The sequence below is a fragment of the Thunnus thynnus genome, chromosome 14, assembly GCF_963924715.1.
Source record: "Thunnus thynnus chromosome 14, fThuThy2.1, whole genome shotgun sequence".
NCBI lineage: Eukaryota > Metazoa > Chordata > Actinopteri > Scombriformes > Scombridae > Thunnus > Thunnus thynnus.
The window spans coordinates 7,014,474-7,039,064 of NC_089530.1; the positions used below are offsets into that span (position 1 = coordinate 7,014,474).

General features: G+C 40.2%; 1 protein-coding gene across 2 annotated transcripts in view; it reads right to left on the reverse strand.

Moving 5' to 3' along the window:
- Positions 1–940: 940 nt before the first annotated feature.
- Positions 941–24,591, reverse strand: part of ide (insulin-degrading enzyme) — a 28,512-nt gene continuing 4,861 nt past the window's right edge. Inside the window, exons 4-25 of one of the 2 annotated variants that reach the window (XM_067609477.1) lie at positions 24,193–24,362; positions 22,715–22,837; positions 21,532–21,644; positions 21,130–21,292; positions 20,812–20,904; positions 20,575–20,666; positions 20,134–20,214; positions 19,473–19,576; positions 17,647–17,749; positions 17,389–17,511; positions 16,826–16,908; positions 15,179–15,323; positions 13,266–13,376; positions 12,949–13,069; positions 11,782–11,873; positions 10,036–10,147; positions 7,303–7,470; positions 6,575–6,847; positions 5,594–5,655; positions 3,026–3,098; positions 2,836–2,903; positions 941–1,460 (exon numbers count right to left, since the gene is read on the reverse strand). In XM_067609477.1, the coding sequence (XP_067465578.1) occupies positions 1,365–1,460; positions 2,836–2,903; positions 3,026–3,098; positions 5,594–5,655; positions 6,575–6,847; positions 7,303–7,470; positions 10,036–10,147; positions 11,782–11,873; positions 12,949–13,069; positions 13,266–13,376; positions 15,179–15,323; positions 16,826–16,908; positions 17,389–17,511; positions 17,647–17,749; positions 19,473–19,576; positions 20,134–20,214; positions 20,575–20,666; positions 20,812–20,904; positions 21,130–21,292; positions 21,532–21,644; positions 22,715–22,837; positions 24,193–24,362 (2,569 nt within the window). In that variant the 3' untranslated portion in view covers positions 941–1,364. Of the gene's footprint in view, positions 1,461–2,835; positions 2,904–3,025; positions 3,099–5,593; positions 5,656–6,574; positions 6,848–7,302; positions 7,471–10,035; positions 10,148–11,781; positions 11,874–12,948; positions 13,070–13,265; positions 13,377–15,178; positions 15,324–16,044; positions 16,190–16,825; positions 16,909–17,388; positions 17,512–17,646; positions 17,750–19,472; positions 19,577–20,133; positions 20,215–20,574; positions 20,667–20,811; positions 20,905–21,129; positions 21,293–21,531; positions 21,645–22,714; positions 22,838–24,192; positions 24,363–24,591 lie in introns of both variants that reach the window. The other variant, XM_067609476.1, reaches the window with a different exon arrangement.

A 24,591-nucleotide genomic window follows, 5' to 3' on the forward strand; every position in this document is an offset into this window, starting at 1 on the left:
AGAAAAGGGCTAGCTGCTTTTTTTTTTTTTTTTTTTTTTTTTTTTGACATCTATGCTGTAACAGCCGGAGCACAGTCCAGCAATTTAGAAGGGGGTTTAGACCCTCCAGGATTCTGCCCTGAATCAGACCAGGAGCAGTTCAGTGCAGCCACATACAAACTAACGGATGCCCCCCTGGAAAGGCACAAGCTGCAGAAAGTCTCACATGCAGACACAGAGAGTAAGAAGAAAGACAATCCTCCCAGAGCTCACAAACAGAAAAGAAAAGAAAAAAAAGTTCATCTCTACAGCAATTAATTCCTTTCACTTTTACAAAAATAATTTAAAGATCAATAAGGATTTGATCACATTTAGTGAAGTGAACAAAGTACTAATGTAGATGACAGATCAATAAAAGTGTTTTTATTTTTGAATCAATCACTAATAAAATTGAATGTAAAAAAAACAGCATGGAGGTACCCCTGAGATGTCTGACTTACATACTGTAAAATGCAATAAAAAATAAAAATAAGAACAACCTTCATGGGCATGGTTCTTAGTGATCAGCGATTTAAAACAGCTCCTCAAAGGGTCCCAACATTTTACCAGTTTACAAGCAAAAACATTTCAAAATCTGCCCGGAATAAAACCATAATTATAAGGCAGATTATTCTTCAGAAATGCATAAAATTGAATAAAACACTCCTTTTGACCGAGTGTGTCTTTTGTGAGAAAGTTGTGGTGCCTCCAACAGTAACATGGCAAAGATCTACCAGTCCAACAAAACAAAAGAAGACCTTCATGGAGCTTCTGTCTTAAACTTCTACAGCCCCCAGTTCACCAGAACAAACCCGCTATCCATTCTCAAAGCAGCATGTCTGAATATCTCAAATAAAACGCTTCCTACTGTGAAGCATCTGCGGTATATTTGAAGTCGTTTAAAGGGATCTGAACCCTCATCTTTTTTTTTTCTCTCTCTTTTTTTTTATTTTTTATCATAGGTTGTTTCTATTACCTCTACAACAGCCTACACCGTGTTGTGATGCGTGTAAGTGTTGCGTCTCCTTTAAGAGACTTGAGCATGAGGTGAGTCTGGTGTGACCTCTATCGTTATCACAGCTATGTCGACAACCACACGGCTAACTTTGTGATTCAAATACACGCATTAGTTTCCAAGCATCTCTTCTAGTGGCTCCAGCCTGCCACACATGCACACACACACACACGCATTCACATGTCTTCGCCCAAACACGCACACACACACACACACACACGCTCATGCAGGCTCGGTCAGATGAAAGTCTTCCTGCCAGGAGGGGTAGGTGGGGAAACACCTCCCGCCCAGCGCCCTCTCCTGCTGCTGCGTGTTGACCTGCCAGCCTCGCTCACAGTTTGGCTGCCATGAAGTTGATGTGAGGCTTGACCAGAGGGAAGAGAGGAAGACTCCTCTTGAACTCAGTCATGTCCTGAACCAATGAGGGCTGCCAAAAAAAACACAAGATGTTAAGTCAAGAGTGAAATCTTGACACTATTCTGAGGTTAAAGTCCTTTATTCATTTGGTGTTGTTTATGTTGTTTTTCAAGTGGCTACTGTGTCTGTTGTAAACATATCAACCCGATATTGGCAACGCTGAGCAGAAAGTGGGACTGTAACTGACAAGAGACTGTCAACATTTGACCTTCCTGACCTAATCACATGTCTTTATTTATTTATTTCTGCATGACCTGCATCATGAAGACAGATCAGCAGTCTGTGGGCTCCACTATGGTTTTCCACTATTAGAGACTGGTTCACTTTTTAAAATCGAGCCGGATCACCATGGTAACCTGTGCTGCACAGTCGCCACCATGTGACTCTGGGTAAATCAAAATGCAAATGATCAATATTGCTGTATGAGAAAACCAAATCATTTTCAAAGCCACAGAGAAGAGAACTATTTCATTATGTTCATTTTGGCTTCAGTGATGCACTGAATGTTTGTTTTTTTTGAATGTTTTTCACTGTTGTGTTCAAGTACAACATGCTGCCACTGTCAGTACTACATGTTTTTAGAGATTGTTTTCAGTCAGGAGCGCATCTTCATGCATTCACTTCTTTTCTTCAGGTCAGGCAGCATGGATCTGTTTTACTTTCAACTGTTTTTAAACTACAAATCAAACTCTATTTCTGAGTGACCTTTCAGAGAAACTGCTCTACATGCAATTAAATTGTTTTCTTAACTCTAACAATAAGTTAGGAACGTTGCTGTCTGATGTTCAGCCTCAGTGGAAGTAGTCAGGACAAATGTAGACGTCACTAAAACTTGATCTGAGCTTCTGACTATTGATCACAAAACATACTGGAGGAACACACTGGACTGTCTGGAACTCTATCTGACGGCTTTGCTTTTTATTTATCTGGCACAAAAAAGCACAAATGTCATTGTGGTGAATAAATTGATATTACATTTATTTACCTCACTTACTTGCTTGTATAAAAATTCCCACTTATTTATAGGCGTAGTCTTTAATGTTTCTATCAGTTGCTTGCTGTAAATCACCAGTATCACCAGTATCACTGTTGCATGTCATACTTGGTACTCCAGTGATGGTTGTGTTCAAGTTGCAGGTGACGAAAATTGTAATTAAGAACGCCTGATTTTTCATGTGAATGTGCTCAACAGAAAAACCCAGAGTGAGCCAGTTGATAACCAGTCTACACCAGTTATCCAGGATCACAAATGTTTGGCTCAGTGAAGCCAGATTTGGTTAAACTAGCTTTGTGGTGCAGAAAAAACAAAAATCTGAACAGACTGAACACATGTTGGTAGTGAGTGAAGAGAGAAGCATGAATTAAGAGCCTGATCGTTACTGTACCTGTGGCAGGGAGGGAGCAGGGGCCAGGTTGACATCATTCTGAGCGGGGAACTCTCCCACTATGGGACCTGGTAAACACACACACACACACGCAGAGTGATGTACAGGTCAGCCTGACACTGAATAAAGCCGCTCACCTGCAGCGTCTAAATGAAGCTCATGTGACCAACATGTGACCTCAGGTACTCACAGGAGTCCATCTCTCTGGACAGGACGTGCACCGACACCTTGTGTCTCTTTGGAGCCTCGACTGTCAGCCGTTCCTGCGGGGACACAGACGGACAGGTGGGGTGAGGGAGGAAGATTTGATTATGGTTGGTTTTCTTTTCCATGTCAAACAGCATCATTACCATTAAATCCATGCTTCAGACATTATTTAAACGTAAAAAAACAAACAGCACATGAATAACAAAATATGTTATAGTTAGCTGGAATGACTTCTCACTGTGTTCAAACTTTTTAGAAAAACGGAGTTACTTCCACGGAAGGGAAAGACTCATTGTAGCCCAGCTGGCTGTGTGTTTCTCACAGTGAGTCTGGGATCAGCTCTGACAGGCCTGCAGAGATTTAGCTGCAGTCAGACCTCGTCACTGTCTCTGAATGGAGGATTATATTAGACTAAGATTTGGCTCATCAGCAGGTCAGACAGCATCAACTCCAGCCACCAAAAAATGAAAAAAAAAAAAAAAACAGAAGAAAAGAAATGAAAATGATTCTGCGATGGCTGCTGATATGACATTAGAAATGCATTAGGTTTATTCTGCATGAGGCCTGTAATGGTTTCTGCTGGGCTGAGATAATGCCAATTCTCTCGCGGGCCATGTGTCTTTGGCCCTTTATCCCCCTTGAAACAGGGTGGCTGGCTGTCATTATGGCGGCTGATATGCTGTGGGCGTCCTGTGTCAGTGTCACCTCCGTGGCTATGAATAGAAGCAGGAGGAGATGAAAGCTAGGAGGGCAGACTGAACCCAGTAAAACCGTGTGTGTGTCTGGACACACACACACACACACACACACACACACACACACACACACACACACACACACAGACACACACACACACACACACAGACACACACACACACACACACAGATTTAAAGGTAGGTGGTTTTGCTCATATCAATATTGTCCTTTTATCAGAAATGTAATTATTATGCCATCACTGCTGTGTACTATATATGATGAATATTCAGGTAGTCTGACGATATTTTTCTGTTGTTAAGCTGATCAATACGTAATTTATAGAAAGGAGATAAAACATCATTCTATAGTCACATCCATCAAAAGCACCATCAGCTGTTCATTTACCAGCAACATCTACAAAAAAAGCTAAATATAATTTTTTTATTGCCAGAAACTTATTATTCACCTCTTTTTTGGGTAACTAGGGCTCTTAATTATCAATAAGAAAATATATGGGAACATCTCAAACACTTAAAAAGCTGCTGTAATAATAATAACAATAATATAAAATAGTAATAAAAATGAAACTCATGTTGATAAGTTCAGATCAGTTTAACTGTGTATAGAGTGCAGTGGCACCATGAAACAAACTGTTGAGCAAACATTCTCACTACAAGGTCTATTTAGTAGCTGTTCTGGGGCTTTCGAGCATATCACATGGTCTTCACAGCAGATGGAGTTTCCCAATTGTCAAGAAATTGTAGATAAACGTTGCAGTCGAAATTCTAGTTTCCAGTTCAGTCTTTGAATCTCAGCTTTTAAGCCGACATGGACACGAAGTCCTTAACATGCTCAAAACCGAAATCTGAGCTTCCATGACAACTGTGCAAACTCCAGCGTCATATCATCAAAAACTCCAAAACAGCTACTGAATGCAGCTTGTGCTTTCATCATTTTCTCAAGTGCTGTTTCCAAGGTCAAGAATCAGCTTTGGTCCTCAAATAATGAGCTGTCAAACACAAACATGTTGTTTAAATCATCACACTGACCAAAATATTCACTCTGTACATCTGTTACTGTTGTCTGTCTATGAGATGATCAAATATTGAAGTAATATCTAGTCAGTACATGTTGAAATATTTTAACAAATGGAGGTTTAGGGTTACGCCAAACTACAGAGGCTTCACATAACACTGGAGTTATTATACACTGAATTTTATTATTACAGAATTTTATGACTAACACGTCATAAAATGTAGGATTATTGTTATAATTTATGTAGCTGCCTCATAACGAGACCTCTGCTGTTGACGCAGCGTTAACCACAACCACAAAGAACCACAGTTAAAGTCAGATCATCATCATCATTTAAGGCTGCGCAAATAAAACTGTCAGTTTGGGAAGTAATTCTATCTTTGTTCATTATAATATTATTTCATTATTTCCTTATTTAATTATAGGTTTAAATTCTCAAAGCTCAGATTTGTTTGGTGTTTATAGTTTCAACATCTCATTGATGATTAGAATATCTGACCTTCTTAATTAAAAGGAAACCATAAAACTAAAGTGATTCCCAGCTAACACCAGCAGCTTCATCATCCTATGTCTCTACAGAGAGTTCAAAATGTCCCATGATATGAACTGTGTTTCAGATCTGTTTTTTTGGAACATCAGACTTTTCTGAAATAAAAATGAAATGTACTGGTGCTTCCAACTAGCAGATAATATCTATTCAAGAGCCAGACGGAGAGCTGAGAGAGCAGAGCAGCAGAAACCACAGATGTGTCTCCGCGCTCGCTGTCTGTTACATGTACTCAAGGGTAGACACTGTGATATGAAGTTTGTGCTACTTACTCTGTAGAAGTGCATTATGTTTTCTTTTGTCAAAGTCTTCAGATAGGCCACTTCAATGTTATCTGCAACACAACAGGAAAATGTAAGTGTTCGTTTCAGGGACATCACTACTGTAGTGTTTCATAACATGAGAAGAGCATTTAAAAGACATGATGGATAGTACGTAAAGTAGATTGTAGCACATTTACTCAACACATTTCTCTTTGTTTCATTATGTTAAAAGTAAAGTTAGAGAGAGAGAGACAGAGAGAGAGAGAGGGAGACTTATTATATATGCATTATTATGTATTATCCTTGATGCTTTGGCAATATTGTTCATCTGACATTCATGCCAATAAAGCTTACTGAATTGAATGGAAAAAACAGAGAGAGAGAGAGAGTGAGAGTGCAGTGGTGGTTGAGCGAGCCAGTGAGTGAATGAAGAGAGGGAGCAGCGGTAGCCGGAACAAAGCAGTGAATCAGATAAGTAAAACGTTATTTTCTGATTGTTTCACAGCGGTTACATTCTAAAGTACAAACAAACAAACACGCCCACACCTCCGCACAACCCTGTGGGAAGGTGCCGCATTACCGGATTTAGTGTGAATGCAGCCTAACACTGCTAGTATCAGTAATCACCACCACTCCCTTGGCAGCCTTTCAGGGAGCCATCACTGAGGGCTTTAGGCAGATTACCAGTGAATCGGGTCCATTACAATCCATTATGGCACTCAGGAGAGTGCTGCAAGAGAGAGGTGTGCTACGGCTGCAGATTATTTCTGGCTTTAATCGATCCCAATTTGTGCAACCCAAAGAAACATTCTGCTCTCCTCTGGGTCTGTCCAAAATATGGAGAAATCTCAAAGTCTCTAAGCTTTTCATAATAACCAGATAGATCAGAAAGCGTTTTTTAATATATTCAAATATACCTGTTTTTGGCTCGAGGCCTAAACAGAATGGAGAGTTAGCAGTAAGGTGAGGAGGACTGTCAGGAGGCCTCACCTCTGTCAAAATTATACTGCTGAGAGATGATCTCTCCCCAGTACTTGGCGCACTCAGCAGACAGCTTCTTAGGCTTGTCCAGGCGGCGGATGGCCAAAGCCTGGATGTGTTTCTGGAAGGCTTCCTCGCTCATCTCCTCCACAGCCTTCTCCATAGTACACAGGAAAGCCTCTACACGGCTCTCCAGGTAGTGGGGCGCCTTCTCTGACTGGATGATGAAACGCAGGCCTTGGACTCCGTTAGCCCGCCGGGGCCCACTGAACACAATGTAGCCTTGGGGGTGCAGAGGAGAAGACATGTAAGAGCTCAGCAGAGAGGACAGACAGGATACCTTAGCTTGTTCAGAAAAAACTGTCTCTGTATTTATCTTGATTTTGATTTTAGGTCTGGCGCTATTATTACAGCACTCCTTCCAAGGCTATGTGGTATACTTCAGTCCCCAAGTTATTAAACATCATCATGGCTGACAGCACTTTAAAAACTTCACTTACACGGTTTCTGGTCTTTATAGAGCACCATCTAATTACTGGAGGCAGATTAAAACTGCACAATTCTCAAAAAAAGAGGCCTGAATAAATCATAAACATAAAAATAAATAAATATAATCTTAGAAGCAAATTTAACACAACTGCAACAGCTTTTTCTTATCTCTCCGCATCTTGAAAACTGTGTCGGAAGATGCTACACAAGCTGTGTTCACCATAATAGTTTGCATTTTGTGGGCTCACCCAGCTGCTCTTTGGTTCTCAGCGTGTTGAAGCAGGGCTCAGAGATGATCTGACAGAACAGCTCCAGCAGCATGTTGTCGTGGGTGGTCTGCATGTCTGTCTGGTAGTAGATCTCAATGCCACAATTGTTGTGTACCTCATTCCTCTGCTGGTAAACGTACCAGCCACCTGAGAGGAAAAGGAGAATATTTGTTTAAGTTCTTTATGTAATGCAACCATCTAAAATAAACACATTACCATGGTAATGATTTCAAGCTGGGCCTGAAATAAAAATCCACTTTTTATTCAATTGAAGACTGAAGGCAGGGATGGTGCAGAAATAATAGACATGCATTTTCATTCTAAGCAGCGACTTTATTTTGTTGCATATGGTGTTTCACGTGTAGGGAAGAAAATTGAAAGTTGATTATCATGCCCAGGGGTAGTATTGTGATACATGTATTGGACACAGGTAATGAAGGAGTAAGGAAAAAAGTAATTTCTATCAAAATATTGAAAAACATTTTTATTTTTTTCCTGGTAATATATGTGTGCAAATTTAATTATGATTAGAAACCTGGAAAAGCTCAAAGCGATTCTGTCAAATGTGACTAGACTTTGGTAAGATAAAAGTCATATATGTCGAGAAGTAACACTTGCATGTAAACAAACAAACAAGCTGTTCTGTTGACCCAGTGATCCATGAGCTCAGATAAGCTATGAAATAAATTTTGCCAGCCCCCCTGAACACCTTTACATAAACCTTTCCTACAGATGATCCTGTATGTATAATCAAGTCTTTCAAAAATAACCAATCTACATACGGTAACTTTCACAAGTGTTGCCCGCAAAAAAACAGTTATGTTTGAGCACTTTCCTTGCGGCATAGATGAGTGCAACACAATATAACAGGAAGGTTCAGACAGAGGACAGTGGTGACGCTCTCCAGAAAGTTAAAGACGTACTGCTGAATGCCAACATCATTTTTGCTGAGTTGCTCTAAATTGGACTCTTGAAGCCTTTCATCTGTTCTTTAACTTTTCCTTTGAGCGTAACGTGAAGAGGGGCCCTCCATTCTAGCATGGGGAAACCTGGTTCCTTTAGCACTCAACTTGAGTTTCTTTGAGTCCATTGTGATCAAGCTTACTGTGGAGTTGAGGCTGGGTAATGCAGGTACCTTTACATACATGCTGACCGAGCACTCTGGCTCTGCGCTTCGGGAGTGTCATGACCACAGTTTTTATTCTTCTCAACATGTCAGGTTTTCGAAAGTCTACCAACACAAATTTAACTTGAAAAGTGATCAAAAACTTTTTGAGGCAATAGGGTCTTTGCTTAATCAAAGCATTCATGTGAAGGGTGGAAATTTCAGGCTTGTGTGTCATTGTGTATTTTGTTCTGTCACAGCAAGTTAGTGTTAGAGCTGAAACTGCATATTTTCTTGCTACACAGTTGCAAACTTCACAACTAACTTACTGCTTTAAATGTTCAATCAATTTTTAAACATATAAATTACAAGTATGCAAGTATTTTGTACCTTTCTCAACTGATTTTGATTTGAAAAAAGTGATTTACTATTTTTACAACTATATCTGATATAAAGATTTCTATAGCAACAGAAAAACCATAAGTTGTATAGTTTTGTTGTTGTCTAGTGTGTCTAGTCATTGTATTAAAAAGTAAAATTTCTTTCTATCTTGACCTATACTCAACATTGAACCTGAATGCCTCCTGTGTAATCACTCGCCGCTGATGATCTGCTAAACGTGCTGCTAACGCTACGCTAGACACGGGGTAAGAGTGTCCATTCTTGATTAAAAGCTCTGGTTTAGCTGTCTACTTTTCTCTTTTTAAAACACTTTTCTCTAACTCGTCTCACGGCACGTCTCTGGTCTCTCCCTGACATGCTGGAATCAGTCGGCAGGGACCTGAAGGTCCACCCTGACCCTGCACAGAGTGGAGTGGCTCGCTGATAGCTGGTTTATTCAAAGTTTATTAATATCAAACGCATAGCGTGTCCAAATTGCACTAAAATTCGACATTGCACTCCCTTGCATCCCCAGCCATACACCCGGCAAGTGTGGAGTTGATCGGATGAACGCTTCTCAAGATATGCGAAGGACATACATACATACAGAGATTCCTTCATTTAGTAGAGAGATGAATGTGTAACCGGCCACAGATTTAAGTCAGCTTTCAGCTCTGAAGCTTTCAGCTGCAAGTGTGATAATGTGTTTTTTGGACAGACTGTCGTTCTTTTAGTGAGCCAGTTTTGTGTTTACATCCTTTACGTCCTTCTCCTGCACTTCTGCTCTGCATCTGACTGGCAGTATGGAGCCAAGCCTGGAAAATGTCTTGGTGGGCTACAGGATGTCTCCAGGTGGCCCTGGGCAGCTCTGGTTTTCCTCGCCACATCACTCAACTTTCCTAATGTAATCAGAAAGGCAGCACAGGTGCTTTGCTTTGCGTGTGTGTGCATTCGTCTTTGAGCTGCTGAGAGGAAGGCGTGTACGCATTTTGCTTAATGACGTCCATTTCCACTCAGTGACAATTATGTTCCTCTGAGGAAAATGTGGGTTACTGAATTTAATTAAGTCTTTACAAACGCAAGACAGCGTCAGTGATGACGAGGGCAAGAGCGCTGGATAAGTACCCTTCTGCTTGGTCGCCGTGGAGACAGTCATGACTGGCGGATGATGATTAAGAGTGCTTAAGTGGTGTGTGTATGGGGTGTGTGGGGAGTACAGAACCTACCGTCTGGAACCTGCACCTCTCTGTAGCGAATCAGTTGGCTTGGGAGGAGGGGCTTTGTGTGAGCGTGCTCAATGAGCGTGTCCTCCACCATTTGCATCATGCCAAGAGCAGACTAGAGAGATAGCAGACAGGGGAGGGAAAACAAAACATTTTAGTTGACAAAAATCTGATTAAGGAGAATTCCACTCCCAGAAAAACATTATGTATCATTTAGCTTGGCACTCCATGGATTTGCAATTTACAGATGAGAACAGACTGGAGCACACAAAGACCTTTGATTCTGGTGAAGACAAAGTCGTGTTGAAACATTGGTCTGTTTGCACTATTAAAGGCTGCTAATCAGTATGCTCCAGTGTTTTTTCATCTGAAACTTGCTGTTCCTCACCTGAGAAGCACCTGATTCAGCTGCATATTGCTGGAAGATGCGCAGAGAACCTCTTTCTAATTACATTTGCAATTTACCTTTGTGTTGTGCACATTTTCCCTTGACCTGGCTCCTATTACTGTTAGTGATTTTTTTATGTACATATACCAGAATTTCTTCTGACAACCCCCAACAAGCTGCATTAAGCTGTGGGTTCTACGTGACCAGAATTAAGTTATCTTGACACTGGACATTTTTCCATCAATTTCTTTAGCAAATTGATTGTACACATGGCTATAGCAATGCAGTCAACTTCTTCTTTCACTAACTTGTCATGCAGATATGTTTGGTTATATTTGGAATAGTGAGATATTCGCAGTGTGGTTAAAATGATTTTGTTTGTGACTCCCAAAGCAATGTACGTTTCCAGAAACAAAGTTCAGTGTAGTGAGGATAATCCACAGACACTTAGTATTTTTCACCTTCTGCAGAAAATAGTTGGAAAATAATGAGTTCTGTGGATTATCTTCCTGCAGCAGAAGTCTTTGTAGCAGATAACTCACAACCACTGCAAATAAAACCAAAACCACTGGGGGTTTATGTTTTTCTCTAATTTAGATTAACAGAGCATTTGAAGTTACTGAAGGGAGGAAAAAAAAAACACCAAACATAAAAAAGTTGGGCTTGTGGAGCAAAAGTTAAAATATTGGAGTAGAAAAAGCACATACCCTGCATGGCAACAGTATTTAGCTGTTGTTGCCATTAAACCACAAACTGGACACAGTCATTGACTTTACATCACCAAAAGCTGTTTTTAAATCATGTTTTAAGGTGATCTTTTCCAGCTTTTTAATCTGCCTGATTTGATGAGGCTAATGAATACAAATTTCTCATCAAAACATGACCACGCACAGTCTCATAACTACTTGGGTCACTTCTTGCTCTGATGTTTCAGAAGCAGGTCTACACCGCTGCTCTGTGATGACGAAATGGATCATTGCTCTCACTGGTGAATCCAATTCTCTCTCCGCCAGACTGTGACGCTGTCATCATTACGAGGCGTAAAGCCGGGTGCTGCGACAGCTGGGACCTCATATAAAGTGTGACTTGATCGCAGGATCTTATAAGAGGTTTTCCACAATAATCCTCTGTGATACCATTGGGAGGCTGGAGGTGACTGAAATGTTGCTCGAGTAAAAAAAAAAAAAAAAAAAAAGGTGTATTTTATATTCACTAAGTAAAAATGCATACACTTATTTTATGAAACTTACTGCCTCATTGTGAAGGGAAAGCTTTACTATTGTGAATCTACAAATCCATCAAGGCAGAGATGTAACAAAATTCAGATTCTCTCAGCTGGCAGTAAAAACACAGTGACAAACCTCCTTGGTGATGTTGCCATGGAGAAGGGCTTCAATATGTAACCGGGACAATAGCTGAGGTATGAAGGCCTTGAGGCGTGGGAGAGTTACATCTGGAATACAGATCACAGACAACAGCAATCAATCAGAGAGCAATATCCCAAGCAATTTCCTGAGCTGCTATCAAGACAATCAGTAAGAAAAAGGAATAACTGGTGTGTGTGTATGTGTGTGTGTGGCTTCTCCATTGTACAGCAATAGTCACACAATAGACATTCACACAAGTCTGGTTACACACACTAACACATTCACTTACACATGCACAAAAATTAAGTCTGTCTCAATGTGGGCTGGGCAATCTGAATTCAAGCAACGTCTGACCCAGATTCAAGGAGCTAAGCTACTACAGACACACACACACACACACACACACACACACACACACACTTTACCCAAATGATTGTTTGTCCACAGCACCACTAGCACACACAATCTAGGAAACGAGACTGAAAGTGTCTCACAGATCCCAGACAGGGGACGGCGGGAGGGTAAGGACACTGATAAGGGAACAAGCCGTGGTAATTGGAGGCCCTGGTGACTGGGCTACAGGCCTGACCCTGCAGGTTAATTGAGTCTCGTGTGAATCCGAGGATAGCCTGTGTAAGCTCTGTGGTAAAAATATAACAATCTGCCCTTCAGGTTCCAGACTGGCACTGCGGAAAGGGAAGACTGCAGCTAGGGAGGCATCTGCTGGAGGACAGCCTCTGCATTCAAATGAGGATTTACGGAGGAAAACAGAGGGAAGAAGAAGAGAAGGCAAGAGCTGAGGTGAGAGAAGCAAAAGAGTAGCCCTTTATCCACTGCGAGCCCAGAACTTCAGCCTAGAAACTGAGAAATAATGACATTTCTTACTGCCATTGTGATGTTTGTTGTAACTATTCAACAGCAACAAAATGTATGTATTTTTAGGCCTCTGCTGAGTTAAAATGTTAATTTCAGACACTGCTCACTATTTACAAAACTCCCCTTTCTCAGTTGTAAACAGAAGAACTCAATATGTGTAAGCTGCATTTATTCTGTGTTGCAGTGAACTCAGTTTGGCCCACGGTAGAAAAGGGGCTACTGAGTACAAGGGCTGGGACTTTGAGACAGAAGAGAGACAGAGAGAAATTAAGAGCAGTGTCTCACCATCCAGAGCCTCTCTGAGCTCATCTTTGGTCCAAGCAACCTCGGTCATTAGGAGACGGAGGTAGTACATGGCGTGCTGGTGAGGCTGCTCGGCTCTGAAGTTATTCAAAGACCTCATGTACTGCAGACAGAAAGAGAAAGCAAAGTCAGTTCCACATCAACACTTTATGAACTAGATAAAAAAAGAATATCAAAACTACTTTTGTTACTTTACTTTTCTGTGTTATAAACCAGGATAAAAAAAAAGTGCTGAATCAATCCAGTAAATTTCTAAGAGTCCTTTAACTGGCTGATTATGAGTTGCAGTCAGAGCTTACCGCTTCCTTGATGATGTCAAAGCGCTTCTCATTGATCTCAAAAGTGGCCATCTTCTCAATGATCTTCTTCAACAGGATGTACTGTTTGTCATTGTAACCTTTAACAGACAGCTGCGGCAGACAGTGACAGAGGAAAGGTGGTACATCATCAGCAAACGGAAAAATAAGGAGAGTCTAGCATGATCAGTGGTCTTCCTAAAGCATTTTACAGATCTTACTTTCATTGTTACTTTTTTTGCCTTTATTAATCAAGTGTGGCTGTCAAGAAAAGCCCATCACCCAACAGCTTAAGATGACTCTTCACTTCCACAAATAAAGTAAATCACTGTAACAATGTGTTTGTGTGCTATAAAACTGGGTACAACATCTATATAAGAAGACTGATCTAAAAGAAGCATCGATCCATCACCTCCTGCAGTGCAAACATACTTCATTATAGTTTCTCAGAGAGACATAACAGAACTAGGTGGTTGATGCTTAGGTTTTTTCTATGGAAATTGAATATTTTAAAAATGGAAAAGAGCAGTCAAGGTTATTTAAAGCCTCCACTTTGCAGTGTCATCCACACCTTATGGCCCTTCATGATTCAGCAAAACCTCCAGCTACATGGCTATGCTCTCAGACTCATCCCATTCCTCGCCTCTCCCTGTCGCTAAGTCCCTGCGGTGACACCTGTTAAAAGTAATCTCTCCTAACATCATTAACCTTGACGAACGCCCAGCCAGCCACACCAATACTGCTGACTCAAATCAATTACATACAGCCTATCATAGTGTGTTGAATTGCCATCCCTAAGGACAGACTACAATCATGAATTTACAATAGTAAAAGGTACTTGCTAAAAAGGATCTATACCAGGACAATGAATGCAGGTCACTAGGTCATGTGACAAAGGGTGCAGAGTGTTAGTGAGAAGGAAGTTAGAAAGATGAAAGCAAAGAGGAAAACACCACCACCGCAGTTTCATTCACAGGCAGGTTGTTACTTTACATTGAAACACTGAATCCCAGAGTAAGACTCACACACACTAACAAACTGCTGTTATAAATTGGGGGGAAACACAGAGGTTGGTCTTAACTACATCCATCAAACCTCCTGAATACAGATCTGCTTCCAACTTGCTTTGTGCACTTGCATCAGCAGAAATATGACTATAAATATCTCAGAGAATCTCAATCATTTGGTTTTATTCCTTGTGTCTCGCTACAGACACTTTTTAATGTACGGTCTCTATGACACTAATACGATGAAAGCTACACAATGGCAGCCAAAAGAACACAAAATAATTACACAGAGTAGGTAAAGATGCTCCTACTGCTCTCTGCTGTGCATTGACTGTCTTAACGCATTACCCTGAATTTTGGAAGTGAGTCTATAATTTCAGTCACTCATGTGTCTTTGGACAAAAACAGTGTACACCGGAAGTCTTCACAAACCTAGAATTTGCTTATTTTAGTGCCTAAGGGACTAAAGTGAAACCCAATTTAACTAATCACGGCATTTCAACAACACCAATCTTAATCGTAGAAAAAGAAGTGACAAAGAGCTTTTTTTAAAAAAAAAAAAAGTATGAACAGATGTGCTCTCCTCTGAGGATATATAATAAAAAGATTCTCTTGAGATAAGAGGTGAATTTCTTAATCGTAGTTAGAAATAAACTGCTTATATGACATGCCCAGAGTGCTGTAATCAGCCATCTTAGTTAGGTGATAAATTTAGTTGATGTGGGCAGGGAATGCAGTAGCAAGCAAAGATTTCCCACAAATCCTTCTAGTTGGAGAAAAAGGACACACAGCACTTCACATAATCAAACCGAGCGTAGAAAACCAGCCATTTCCACACTCTCTCAAAGCCTCAAAGTGGACCCTTCACTGTTGCCCCGATCCCTCCAGACTTCAAAACAGCTTACTTACGAGGATGGCATTCATCCCTGAGGCTACGCCATACACCAGCCCTGCCAGGCGGGCTGCATATGTATACTCTTTTAAATCATCCTTCAGTAACCTGAGTAACAAGTAGGTCATGTTGCAGTGCAGGGGGTCTGCATATAGGTAGCGACTAATGGAGGGGAAAAAAAAAGAACAAAAAACAAATACATGTTTGTTGGGAATGTTGAAGGGGTTGTCCAAAAAAAAAGATAAGACAGCACAAGTACAAGAAGAATGATAAGATGAGTATGTATATGCAGCCTCGTGACCGGCTTTCTATTCCGTAAAAACAGACAAATATATTCTACAGAGGACTCGTGCTCTGTCTAGCGCCGGCTTCACCTGATGTGATAACTACAGGTGTGCAGCTAGACCTAATCAATCTAAAAGACAGAAACGACAAGGATCCAATCTGCCTGACCACATGAGGAAATAAACACCTCTTAAGTAGTCATGAGGGTTTGGTGGGAGGCGGTTGAGCAAAGAGGGGAAAAAAGATTGATGAAGAATGAAGAGGAAGATGCAGATGGAACAGAGGGTAGACTAAGACCAGCCAGGTCTGGGTTGGAGAGTTTCTGCACACAATTTATTTTGGTTGCCACATGAGAGTGTTGAGGTATTACAGAAAATAATACTACTAATAATACAATGATTTACCAAATACACTGTGTTGTTCAATGTCATGTGACCTTCTCATTTAGCCACATAGATGGCTTTAAAGTACTCGTCAACCCAGGCCTGGCCTGGCCAAGCTACAGTAGCCAAGTCTGAGGATGATAAAGGGTAAGGGGACTTAAGGTTTGGTTTGGGATGCAGCATGAGGGCGACAGGGAGAGAATTTGAATACTTACATACATCCCATAGACGGTATTTTGGAGGTCATAGTTCAAGCCAGCTAGCTCGGCTGCATATGCATACTCGTTGAGGGAGTCCTTGAGGAGCTCCAGGTATAAATATGCCATGTTACAATGCAACGGGTCCACATACGCAAACGGGCTGTAGAGAAAATGGCAGTGGTCAAACAAACCATAAGCAGCGTAGAGATGTTTGTCTCTACATTTTTTTGAAATATGAACAAAAGCTAGCACATACAGCTCAGTCCGTGATTCTAACATGTGGTTATTAGGGGTGTAACGGTACCACAAACATTTCAGTGCAGGGCAGTTGGTTTGGTATTTGCAATTATTTGGTTCATAGTGTGCACTCAATTGTCAGTGTTAATAATAACAGAAAGCTTTGGGAGTGTATCAGCTGTCAACTATTGCCTAAACTTTGCTGGTACAGACTAGCCCAGCTCATATTGTTAATACCACCTATGTGGCAACTGTAAATGAAAATCCACAGCTGTTTTTGGAAGCATTATGGCTCCCTGGTAAATTATAGCAACACTGGACGAGGAAGTCAGTTTAAGTCTTCTTCTTTCTTTGTTATAGAGTTGAGCATTTCTTAATAAATCCTGAAATCCTCTAACGCCATTGGCATCATCCTGCCTTAAAGAGCAGCTGACTCTATGTTGCTCACATTAGGTAGTGGCAGGCTTTCAGTACTACCAAGTAGAAAGTTGATTTACTGGTGTAGGATGTTGTGCTCAAAATCCCAACAGGATTATGATGGTTCAAGTTAGTTACGTACCTGAAGAACTCGAAGTTCAGGCATGCTTTGGGCAGGAAGAACTTGTCGTCCTGCTTGAACCACACCTTGCTCATAGCAGTGTCCTGGTAGAAATGAAGGCCACACACAGGCAGTTCTGACATTCATGTTCATTGAAAGTTCTTTACGCTCAAAGATAACAGATGGCATGAGAATATGTCAGCAAATGCAGTTTAACTTCACAGAATAAGCATATAGTGTGCTTTTGCTTATAAATTCAATGAAATGACTTTGATGTCAACAGATCACAATGTGGTCTTTGCACTCAGCAGTAACAACGATAAAGAAAAAGGCACAGCAGCTTTTATTCAGTCTTTCCTTCAGAGAACGGAATATACAAGCTGTTGTTAATAGCTCAGTTCCTCTGATCTTAACATGATGGCAACAACAGTGCTAAATGCTTTGTCTCAGTCGCAACAATCCCTTATTACCATATGAAAACATAAGAGATTTTTTCACAATACTCATTTAAGCAAAGACTGTCTAGTCCTGTAATGAAGAGTGATGCTACTTTGATGATAAAGCAGTACAGTGAAAACACTTGCCTTGATTAAAGTGGGCATGGATGGAGAGTCTTTCTCAAGAGGGTAGATCTCAAAGTTGGTAGGGATGAACTCGTTTTTCATTGGTAATTTGAACTTCCCATTGAGGTCTGCATTTTCCCATTTCTGAAACACAAATGTATAATCAGAGACCAGTATCTTCTAAAACTTAAGCTGTTGTCATGTATTTATCACAAGCTGAACAGCCAGACTGCTAGTATTGTGTGATTTGTTGAGAGCAGCATGACCGCAGTGATTCACCTTGATGGTCTCTTCAGAGATGGCCTCCTGTTTGTACTGCGTGCCATACCATTCTTCTTTTTTGTCTGTTTGCCCTTCAAATGACTTTGACACCACTGCAACTCTGTAAAAAAAAGGAGTCAACCTGGTCATTTTACATTGATATAAAAACCTCTCTAAAGAGCTGATTAGATACTCTATTACTGCTATACAATGTGAGATGTGAGCGCTTTTCTATTAGTATTCCACAATTTGGATCGCGTTCAATGCAGCGGAGATCTATTGACACACTGTCTGCCTGTAACAGATGAGCTTTGTTTAGAATTCCTATGTCTGCAAAGTTGAAGCCCTCAGTGTGCTGCATTTAGAGTGTGTGTTTCAATGGTACCTAAACATTATTTATTCAGTCATAGTGTCAACAGAAGGTTACTGTTTGTTATACAACAAACAACTAGGACTCAATATAAAACCAAATTGTGTATCAACCAAATTTCCAGCATTTTAGTGATGCAACCTAACTTGCTGTAACTTCACTTCCCTTCACTTCACTGTCATGAATTCCAAGCAGTGCTGGCAAAACCCCAAGGTTAAATAGCCACTTCAGTAGAAGAGGAGACTGGCACGCAAACTGTCAGGGTCAGCCAATGAGTGCATGCAATTTCTTCCTTGGTGAGCATTAAGAAATGGACTAGTTACTACAAGTCTGCACTTTGCTTGAAAAAACAGTAGCATCTCATAAAATTAAACTGTTAAAGCTACGCCAGGCAAGACTGTGATGCAAGACTCAAAGTGCAGCTGCAAAAGTAGAGACTGTGCTATTCCCACCAAACATGTGCACCATTTCTTCTGTTTTCCAACATTAATCTCATGTTGTATATGGTCTCTGGTAGGTAATCCTCTTGCAGAGGTTATAAACTGAACAGGAAAATTGAAAAGTTTCTCAGAGTTCACTCCTCAAAAATCTAACCTATTCAGCATGTTTACAGAGGACAAAAAAGACTAGACTTAGATTTACATCATGTTACAACCACATAGTGTTTACGTCCAAAACACACAGTAAACTCTGGCTACCAACTATGTCTGCCAGCATATCAAGTTGTCAAGCTCAAATACAATTTGATGTGCCAATATTTAAAATAACAGAAGATTTCATAAATGGCCAACTTGTTCATGTGAAACCCTATTAGGACACCTGTATTTCCAATTCAAAGAGAAAATCTTGATAATGTATTCCTGAGCACACATATCTCCTGATATAACAAACAGTCCCTTTTCGAACCTGCAGAGAGAATCAAATTTGTAAAGTTGTCTGTCATCGCCTTCAAAGTAGGCCAACAACACTTTTATTACATCTGGCAAGCAACAAAAAGTACTATTTAACTGTAAGCACAGACACTAGTTTCAAAGACTTCAGTATTTCTTTGGTGTTTTATACATATATAATGTATTGTGTCTATTTGTGCAAAATGCAAATGTAATAAATAAAGCAAATTCAAGGAAAAAGGTAATTTCCTGCAAGTAATATACATTACAGTGTTACAATTTATCACACTGATCACATAGTGCCAGATTTAGTGAAGTGGTGTGCTAAAGCATTGGCCTAATGTTACTGTGGAAGACAAACTATTGTAATTGTTGAGGTACATAACTATGACTGGTCTTGTGGTAATTGATCATCAAAAAACAAACATTTATTCAGGAGTTGAGAGTTTGCTGTGAAATTAGTCAAGTCAACCAGTACAATATCAACTCTGTTATACTGGAGTAAGGAAAGTGACCATAGCTGAAAGCACATGGATGGCGTTGGTTTTCTGTTCATGACCAGAGACTGATATTCTCACACTGACCTGACATGCTCTGGTCTCAGCTTATCCAGCACCATCTCAATCAGATCTGGCCTGAAGTCCTCCAAAAGGTACTCTGCTGCTAGAACCTCTTCAAGAGGGTAGTACTGAAATACACGGAGAGCAATAGCATTAGCATTGTACTGCATGGGGTGGGGTTAGGTTACTTATTGTTAAAGCTTGTGTCTTAATTGTTCATAGATGTGTGATCTGTGCACCACAACATTTTATAACTGGAAGGAAGAATGCAAACTGTTGCATGAAGAAAATGAAAGTCAGACTAAATGCTTGCTACACTGTGATTACATTTTATCTCACAGGGGTGTAATATGAGGACTACAAGCATCTTGTTATAACAGAGGGTGAGAGACAATTATTTGCACTGCAAAACCTAGGAGGAGACATACACAGAAAAAAGCCTGTAATAAGTGCAACAGAGGCCGTGATGTACTCTAGTCAATGACCCTTGCTGCTACAGTAATACAACCCCCCCCCCCCCCCAAAAAAAAACATGTCTAGCCTAATATCGACCCTGGCTCTGCAAAATCTCCATTCTCCAGTCTTACAACAGACCAGGAAGCCTGATGACGACAGCAGGTACAGACGCAATGAGCTGCATTGTGTCTCCCTGGAAACAACCTTTGCAGTTGGAGAGTGGACCTACATGTAGTAAACCAGCCACTTTGGAAGTATAGCCACGGGGTCGCTCCTTGTCCTTGAACCTGAAGGCCACTTTGTTTAAATCCTAGAGGGGGAGAGGGAGGGAGAGAGAGAGAGAGAGAGACAGAGAGAGCATGTCATAAGCACATATAACAACTACACACAATTCAGATGTTGAGACAGATTCTAGAAAGGGAAAGTACAGAATTTAAACTAAGAGCTCAGTTTTGTCATTTTTTTGTATGTTGCATTGGAATGTAATATTATCCACAAGCTAAATGAGGTTTGTTTGACGTGGCTAACTGTACAGTCAGCAGGTGGGATGGAATACATCAGCCTCTGCTGCCTGTCAATTAGTTTTTCCAGTAACCAGACATAAGGAGGGTCAAGTTTGTCCTGCCCTTCCTGTCTGAAATGTTGTCACTGAATAGACATCATTAATTACCTTGCACTCCTCAAACACCCACGCCTGAGGTCCCTCGGTACGCAGTTTCTGAATGTACTGGAACATGTGGAAGATGATGTCCTCAACGTGTACTGCAGTGACATGTAGAACATGCGTCAATGCTCATTGTTTACATTTAATTTACCCACACATATACCAGTCTGACCACAGTGGGGAATAATTATAACCACATGCAAAGCACGCCAGTAAATGGTGAATGTAGCGAGCACTACTTACAGAGGCCCTCCTCTGTCAAGTCCACATTGATGATAAAGAACATGAATCCTTTGGCTCCTTCTTTCTGCCCACCAACAAGTGTGTTCACCCAGCCTAAAAGAATAATATTCATGGTTATTGTCATTTGATCATCAGTAGATTGACTTTAACTTTTACAATATTCCTGAAATACTGAAAAAATATATTAATTTATATATTTAAAAAAAGTGTGTTGTGCTCTGTGTTGGCGCTACCCATTAGGGTTGAATGTGTTCCTTAAACACAAAGCTGTTTAAGACATTATTGTCGATTATCTTGAAGCTCTACTTTGTGTCCCACCTTTAGATTTTAGCTCGGATAACAAACTTCCGGGTCCTTCATGACCAATCAGATGTCCCAGATAATGTCCTGGGTTTGACTTGTAGTACTTCTGTAGGTCTGGGATGGGGAAAGTCACATACAGATTCCTGATGTCTTTGATAGGCACCACTTTGTAGAATTGCTGTGATAGAAAACAAGAAAAAAGAAGATCAAGTTACTAAAGAAGTGTTAAAGGACAGTTTAGAAAACTAAACACATGATAAGTGATGCTGTACAGTCCAAACAAAGAAATGAATATATATTTTCATATTGCAAACAGTCAGTTCATAATGAAAATGACCTTCTCATTACTGGCTATGGCCTTACATCACACCTCTAACATAAAGAGCAAGAAACACCGGGGAAATAAGCTAGGCTCACTCTGAGATGTTCCTCCTGAAAGGGGTGCTCTGGAAATTCTGGGATAGGCACGTTCTTGTTCTCCACTTCTCCAAATAACTCGACCACCATGGAGGTCAACTCATCTAGTGATTCTGTGGGTGAGGAGGAGATCACATTTTGACCATTAATTATCAACTTCCATGATGCTCGCAACTGTCACTCTTGATATATATATATTTTTTACTAGTAAATGCACAACATACTAGACATTCAGCAGCGTAGTAACTGAGAGCCACTGGGAGCTATTAATCATGCTAGAGTGCTCTTATAAGCACTTATGTCACACTGTGTCACTTACAATTCAAATGGCAAAGACAGTGTTGCAACATTTCAGCGGAAGATGAACATGCAAGTGACACTTCATTCAATAAGAGCTAACTGAGTTCAACACCTGTAAAGAAAAATGAATACAATTAACTAAGATAAAATGGACACTAAGTGTGGACAATAAGTGTTAAAAAGGTGCTATGTGTCACATCCCAATATCAATAATTCATTAACAATCATTCTTAAATGTAGAAAAAAAAGACAATCATTAAGAACATTGACTGTCAGTTGTATCTTAGGATGTATAACAGTAGCTTTATTGGGTCATTTGTTCAACTGTCCCTTCAACACCAAGACTGTTGTAATTGACAGAACAGGAAGAGGGTGCTGTTCTTTTATGACAGGCAGCAGAGTTTTTCACAACTACAGAGGATTACAAAGGGTGAAACTAGTGATGGGCCAATGGGGAGATGATGTTAACACAATAAATCAACTCCACTGTGTTCAGCAAAGCTATAGAGAAGACAAACATGTAGGACAGGAAGAAAGGAGGTGTAGGGGAAACATGCACTACCCTTTGAAAAATTACTGCAACTGGAATTAGGTAGAAGCTACTCTGTCTTACAAATGGTCTCATTTGTTTTTGGTAATTATACCAAGGTACAGTATCTCAATTGATTTGACAATGGTGTATGCTATGCTGATATACTGTATAATTATTTGAAAAAAAACCTAGAGATATTGTTGTAAACATCCTTAGGCCACTTCCACCAAGTCCTCAATGACTTGCAGTCTTTGTTCCTCTTTCTTGTATTGAGTAAGAGACAATTCAAAGGGTTGTCATGTCACGAGTACTGTCGAGGTCTTTGTGACATTTAAACATGACATTTCTTACCTCTTCCTAACACACAAAGTCCCATGAGATTAGAGGAGTAGTATGTGGAGTGAAACTTCAGGAGCTCCTGACGGATGTCAATCCCATCTTTAGATGGTCTGGTCTCAAGGGTCAATTTGTTACCTATAAAAGAAATAAATCAGCCCAATGGATAAGAGTTCTTTAAAAAACTAAATACATGAAATCAATCTGCATTTGCCAGTTTAAAAAACAGGTTAATCTTCATTATCCAACTGCAATTATCAATGAGGTTTCAGTAAATAGATTCCTAAATATGAGCAGCATATTGACAGAATATTTGATGTAATATGGAGAATGGACAGATAAATGCACTGAGTGGAACAATGAATGTTCCTGTTTTCAGAATACAAAGGATGCAGCCACAGAATAATGTCAGAATGATCTTCTTGAGAACGGCATTAAATATTCAGAGGACTAAAACAGGAAACTGCGAGAACATGATAGGTCAACCAACTTGTAGTTTATGAGGTGACAATAGCCTGTCAGGTGCACGAACAAGCTGCTTCCCTGCCATTTGTAAACGATTATGAAATCTAAAACACAACTGTAACCTACTGGAACTTCTGAGGCAAGTGCTGGTGGTTGAGGATTTTTGATTTGGAAAAACTATGCAACAATCTGGAGAAGATTATGTTTGTCTCCTCAGAGTGTAGGACTTTCAGACCTGTCTGATCCTCTTCTATTCTTAACTGGAATAAAGATATAATTCAAGACTGCCATCAGGTGGCTATTTTGAGCTGGGAGCTACTCCAAGTCCCTGTCACTCTGATCTGGCAATTCACAGAAACACAGAGTAAGCTGCTTTCATGCTACGAGATGCTTTCCCCTCACGGTTACTGTTCAAAAAGGTATAAAGTGATCAACACTACCTCTGCCACAATGTTTACCTCATTCTACAGAACGTTTCCTTTTATTTCATTTATTTGGTCATACATGCAAGGGTTTCTGTATGTGTTTTTTGTGGGGAAAATTTCACACATAAATCAAATATATGTATATATAAAAGGGTATAAAGTGATATAAATGTTGCAGTAATGTGAAAAAATGTGTTTACCAAAATCCAAATAAGTTGAGGTATATATGCTGCCTAATATCTTACAATATCCACCATAATTATGTTGAATAACCACAACCATTGATTAATCTCTGTGTGTAAGCGCCATATATTCAAATATGACACAGCCATAGCACTTTAAAAAAAACACCTACTTCAACACTGGTATGCAAAAATGCTAGTAGGCTGGTCCAAATTCTAAATCAGATCATCTATGCAAAAGAGCTAGTGTTCTAAAATATATTGTTCCAGTTGTGTGTTAAATGTATATTTAGACAGAGAGAGACATACAGATGTGACAGACCATGACAACATACCATGGAGGCATGATGCAAAAATTCATGATGAATAATATAATGTGCTGTTTAAGTGAGGACTGGTGATAAGTGTGGAGAATTTCTACCTGTTCCAAATTTACTGAAGGGGTGGTTAGGGTTGCCAGTGGCCTTCTCCAACTGAAACAGCCTCCAAGCATCATTCATCAGGTTCTTCTCATGCTCAGAGTCCACAGCATTAACCTCCCGGTCCTTACAGCTCTCATCAAACAGTGGGCACAGGAAGAATTGGGCAAACCTACAGATATTGCAAAATGAAAAAACAAAGTGAACATTAGACAGATCTATAGATAGATAGTTTATGTAGAATCAACATGCAGATATATGATGACAAAACTTAAGGTGGTGTCATTTTGAACATTTTTAGATTTGGGCTTTGAGTGGTAGCCTAATACTGTTTTGGGTTAAAATAAGGTTTCTAGTATGTAGGACCATCTGTAGACACAGAAAAGGACGTAAAGCAGAAA